General features: G+C 44.6%; 1 protein-coding gene across 1 annotated transcript; it reads left to right on the top strand.

Annotated features, from left to right (window-relative positions):
* Nucleotides 1–238: 238 nt before the first annotated feature.
* On the top strand, nt 239–3100 carry tbxta (T-box transcription factor Ta). Its single transcript, XM_070846832.1, has 8 exons — nt 239–423; nt 779–1043; nt 1499–1633; nt 1721–1782; nt 1878–1939; nt 2055–2228; nt 2326–2449; nt 2842–3100. Exons 1-8 carry the CDS (start codon nt 239–241, stop codon nt 3098–3100), a joined length of 1266 nt encoding a protein of 421 aa, XP_070702933.1.
* Nucleotides 3101–6000: the final 2900 nt, after the last annotated feature.

Below are 6000 nucleotides of genomic sequence, written 5' to 3'. Positions count from 1 at the left end.
GAGCGGTTCAGCCTGCTGTGGGGGCGGCGTTTGGAGACGTTGGACCCGGTCAGAGAGACGAGATGAGTGCGCACAAACCACGCCCCACATCCCCATGAGGTCCCTGGGGGCCCTTAAATGATGAGGCCTCCGGGTTTAGAAACCAGTATCACTCGGGCCTTCTCTCCCTCTGCCAGTGGCTGACTCAGAGCCTGCATTGAACGCCCTGGATTTAGATCTGTCTACACTACTTGGAAATATGACTTCTTCCAACCCTGACCAGCGCCTGGAGCATCTGCTCAGCGCCGTGGAGAGCGAGTTCCAGAAGGGCAGCGAGAAGGGAGACGCGTCCGAGAGGGATATTAAACTGACCCTGGATGATGCAGACTTATGGAACAAGTTCAAAGAGTTAACCAACGAGATGATCGTCACCAAAACTGGAAGGTAGGCCCACTGAAGCAGCAGCAGTTTGGGTGTCTTTTGCGCACAGCCGTGGCACATTTTACGCACGGGATATTCAGCCCGAGGAGTAAAAGTTTGTGTCAAAATCTTCTTAATTTTAAATGTTATATAGTTTTTTTTTTAATTATTTGATATCAAACAGGCTAACACATAAGCTACTGCTCTGTCAAATGCGCTGCCCCTGAGGCCTTAGAGGCCTTGGTATGAAAATGGTAACGAAACTCTGTCATTCAGCTAAAATAAGAAGTTTTAATGTGTTTAAAAATAGTCTGGATAAAATGCACCCACAAACGCCTTGAACAGATTCTGACGGATTCCATCCCTGTTGTTTTTCCAGGAGGATGTTCCCGGTGCTCAGGGCCAGCGTCTCCGGCCTGGACCCCAACGCGATGTACTCGGTGCTGCTGGATTTCGTGGCCGCGGACAACAACCGGTGGAAATACGTGAACGGGGAGTGGGTCCCCGGTGGCAAGCCGGAGCCCCAGAGCCCCAGCTGCGTCTACATCCACCCGGACTCTCCCAACTTCGGAGCGCACTGGATGAAGGCGCCCGTCTCCTTCAGCAAAGTCAAACTCTCCAATAAACTCAACGGGGGCGGACAGGTGAGGAGAACATCAAATATGTGGGATTCAGTCATTTAATAATCGTGACTTTTTGCCATTTTAAACACTACGTCGGCTGCATCAGAAGTTTTTTTTTTTTAAATAAATCTATTTATTGGGATCAGGGTTAAAAATACAGTTGGAAGTAGGAAAATAGTCTTTTCAGTGCAGATATAGAGAAAGCAAGAATAAAATAATAAATAATTAAAAAAGCAGCAACAAAATATAGCTTAAGAAGTCATTTAGTCTGAAATCATTTCCTGACAAAATACATGACAAAATAATGGATGATTAATGTCAAGATAAATAGATTTAAGGAAGGAAACAGTGTGATTCTCACAGGATGTATTTACTGGGTTTATCTCCACTTAATCAGAGAATGAGCCTAAACTGACGGGGGGTGGGGGTGTCCTGCTGTTTAATGTGATGATTAACTGCTTGGAATCCTCCCATAGATCATGCTGAATTCTCTGCACAAATACGAACCGAGGATACACATCGTGAAGGTCGGGGGCATCCAGAAGATGATCAGCAGCCAGTCTTTCCCCGAGACTCAGTTCATCGCCGTCACTGCTTACCAGAACGAAGAGGTCAGTTGAGCGTTACGTCCAACACGAACACCGACTTGTCTCCAATATTGATTGAAATGCTCACTTGCTGCCGTGTCGTCCTCACAGATCACTGCTCTGAAGATAAAGCACAATCCCTTTGCTAAAGCCTTCTTGGATGCCAAAGAAAGGTACAAGCTTGGAGCTCAAATGATTCCTCAGATGATGATGATGCCTGATAGTGCAGCACCTAATGCTGTTGTTTCTGTTCTGTTCTGTTCTGCAGGAGCGACCATAAAGACATCCCAGATCACAGTGCAGACAGCCAACAGTCTGGCTACTCTCAGCGTGAGTCTCATTTATTTCTGCATGTCTGAGCACTCACAGTAGAGGAATAGAGCTTTTTGTTGTTTCGATCTGTGACGTGTTATATTGATATCATTTTGTCGGCTTTATCCCACAGTTGGAGGTTGGTTCCTCCCAGGTCAGAGTCCTATCTGCCCCAGCAGCAGCCCGCCTCAGTTCAGTGCCACAGCGGGCCACTCCTCCGGCTCCTACTGCGAGCGCTACTCCAGCCTGAGGAGCCACAGAGCGGCCCCCTACCCCAGCCACTACCCCCACCGCACCTCCAGCACGAGTAAGGCCCCGCTCAGACCTCAGATACTGTGTAAAGAACCTCTAATGTCATCTAACCACGCGGGAGAGTTTGTATTAATTTGTGCCCTAATTTTCAGACAACTACATGGACAACACCTCGGGGACTCTGCCCACTCATGACAGCTGGTCTGCCCTTCAGATCCCCAACTCCACAGGCATGGGCACTCTGTCCCACAGCACCAACTCCACATCTAACTCCAGGTATGCTTCTTCTCAGCCATGTGCACTTGTACCAGTACCAAACATGTGTTCTCAGAGGGGCCCACAGTGGCTGCAGAAATGTTTCACTGAAGCTAAATTTCAGCATCATGAAACGTTTCTCAGCTTTTATTTTTTGTGTGTCAGAGGCAGTTGCTGTTTGTTAGTAAATGTTGTTCAGTCAGTGACGGCGGCCTCCTGGTTCGATGTCAGTTCTTTCTCTCTACTGCCCGTCCCACAACATTAAGGAACACTACAGGGTGTCCATTTTGGGCTGAGATGACTGAATGATCCATTATGTCGCCATGTTTGAACTCTCTGTTTTTGAGTAGATGTTATTGAGTGCCATCAAAATAATTAAATCCACCAACCCCCCCTGTCCCTCTCGTCCACAGTCAGTACCCCAGCCTATGGTCAGTAGCTGGCACCACCCTCACCCCTTCAGGCTCAGCCTCAGGCTCCATACCTGGAGGTTTGACCTCCCAGTTCCTGAGGGGCTCCTCCTACACGGGCCTGACCTCCTCGCTGCCCGTCTCCTCGCCCTCCTCCATGTATGACCCCAGCCTGAGCGAGGTCGGGGTTGGAGAAGCCCAGTTTGAGAGCTCCATCGCCAGGCTGACCGCTTCCTGGGCTCCTGTGGCCCAGAGCTACTGAGAGGCCGGAGGCTTTAGGATGAGGACTAAAGACATGAATTAAAGGTCCTGGAGTAGATGTGGAAATCTCACAGGACCGTCAAGGATCCTTTTGGCCCCTGTTTGTGAAAAAGCTTAGATTGGTCATTCCAGAGCCTCTTATTTAAAAAAAAAGGTGTAAAGTTAGGTTGGAGTCGTAGTGAACAAAGTCGATGTGCAAAGACAGTCATCTCCTTCCATGTTGGACAGTTCCACAGTAGAAGCCTCAGACTAGCTTCAGGGTCACGACTCCTCTTTGCTCTTAATAAGTCCCAACATGCTTATTACACCTTTTTCAAACCCATTCTGCTCCACTCAATCAAAGTCAATTCAAAGTTGTTGTTTTTGTTTTTATTCTTAAATATATAAGAAGGGAAAGTGGTTCTGCTAACATAAATGTGTATATGTGTGTAAATAGAATAAATTAACGTCCAGTGTTTTTCCATATGAATGTGCCTTTTCTGATTGCAATAAATGTTCCAAGATTGGACTGAGAGACACAAGTGCCTTCTGCATGCTGGCAGGGGTGTTGGGCAAAAAGACCCCCCCACCCCCCCTGCACAAACACCTGTACATATCTATCTATTTGTATTCGAACTCACTGTGAGTTTTATTTATGTCATTTAATAATAAATTAAAAATGTTTGTTTTCTCAAATATGGGCCTTCCTGTCTGTTTTTGTGCACGTTCTAAAAATGACTTTAATTCTAGGAATGTAACGTAATGTCAGCTTTAAGCGTTACAATTAGAATTTGGTCTTGAAATACACAGAGAAAAAAAATAAAGCATAAAACACAGCGTACAGTAACACCTAAGTCCTATAATCTGTGGGGTCAAAGGGCAAACAAGGGCTACTGTGGCTTTGTGAACAGGGGTCACACAGCAGACAACTTCAAATAACATTTCTTATATTCTCAATTTGAACCCACGGGTTTAGTCTCAAGGTGCAACTCTCACATCGCCCCCATGCATTAAACCTCAACCATCAAACTGAGCCCTGCAAAGAGCTTTCTTTAAATAACAATGTCTGCACGACTACGCTAAGTGAATGTGATGGAGAAGTGTCCAGTTTAAGAAATCTATCGGGGTACTTTTCCATCACTGGCACCCTTTTGTTACAATCTGCGTTATGGTGCGACATACGACTAACACATTCGGATCTGCATGCGAGGAAAGTCCAAGGTACCGAGTACGGACCCAAAATGCCAACACCTGGGACCCAATGTAATGAACAAACATTAACACAGCTATCGGTCCAAAGCCAGTTTAACATCATTAGAAGAAGATAGTGGACGCAAACCAAACTCGGCTCAGCGTAGGAACCTTTTTATTCTCCGTTTTATTTCCACAAGACGATTTTAACCACTTTGTTATAATGATAACAATGTTCATGGCACAAATTCACTCTATTCATTATTATGAACAGAGCACAAAAGGATTTAATTTAGATGAAGAAAGGAACTTTCAAGAGAAATTAATATAGATAAAGTTTTTAAATTATTCATAAAAAGTAATTGAATTTTATCTATAATAGCAGTCAGTTCTTTATATTACAATCATCACTGACTGGAGGCCACAGTTTACACAGCTTTGTATGTGACTCTATTTAATTCATTCAAATGTATACAGACAAATCTGCAGCAATTTTCTAACACACTATTCACCATTTCTCTAACGAAAGTAAAAGTGTACGTACACACATACAATCAAAGTAATGTCAAGGTGATTTTGGGACAGATTTTAACAATATATCATAAATAATAATAATAATAATAAGAAGAAGAATTCGCAGTACCAAGCTCAGTGGACGAGGGAAAACAACTAATGCAAAAACACCTAAAATAAACGCGGTAAAAGTACTTTGTGGTTGATTGATTTCCAGCTCATACCTGCGACCAGTGGCTTGGCTGTGCACCCATGATGTCAGTGGTGTGATGTGTGTGTCAGGCCCACAGAGGCTCGGCCCCTGAACAGTGATGGAGTGGTCCTCACCGAGGTGCAAATGAACGCTGGAGGGTCATGGGGCCACAGGCAAACAGTAATGAAGCAGCAATGTGACCTGCAGCTGGCGGGGCCGATCATGGCGGAGCAAAGGTCCCCTCATGAAATGCTGACATCTCTGAAAACCTCCACTTTACTGCCTTTCAAAATTTCAGAATGTATCTCCGAAATTGAAATACTAATGTAAAGTGCAATTGCCTACAAATGCAGTATTCAAAGTACAGTACTTGAATGAAAGTACTTTTTCTACTACAGCAGTTCAGTTCATACTCCAAAGATGTAACATGGTGATGTCCACAGGTACAATGTTTACCATGTTCACCATTTTAATTCAGCATTTCAGCATGCTAACATTTGCTAGTTAGCACAAAGTACAGCTGAGGCTGATGGGAATCTCCTTAGTATTTATGGTATTTAGTCAAACTGAACTTCTCACATAACTGAGGCACTTTATGAAGAGTTGAAGTTATTACAATTCATCCTGAGGGGGACAAGTCTGATAAATTACCTCAAGTGATGTCACTTGAGTCAGCCTCTGTTGGGGCTGAAAGACTATATGACTGAAAATGAAACCAATCTGGGGGTGTGAAGTTAGAGAAAAGTGAGCTAAGCAGACCTCTGTAGCCTGCTGCTCACCTCTGTTTGAGGCTTGAAACTTCACTAGTCGCTACTAGTACAACAAATGACTCTCTGAGTGAATTGTCAGCACTCGAGTTGCATTGTGGGTAATGTAGGCATAGCTTTTGAAAAAGGACACGATGTGTCTGGTTCTGCTGAACAAATTTGACCATGTCCATCAGCTGTAGAGGCACAACGCTAAATGGGTGGGTTATTATTTTAACGCAGCTGTTTTGGCATCTTCTGATGGAGCTTTCAAGATCA

The sequence above is a fragment of the Pempheris klunzingeri genome, chromosome 16 (genome assembly GCF_042242105.1).
Source record: "Pempheris klunzingeri isolate RE-2024b chromosome 16, fPemKlu1.hap1, whole genome shotgun sequence".
Classification (NCBI taxonomy): domain Eukaryota; kingdom Metazoa; phylum Chordata; class Actinopteri; order Acropomatiformes; family Pempheridae; genus Pempheris; species Pempheris klunzingeri.
This window is presented reverse-complemented; position numbering and strand designations above follow the sequence as displayed.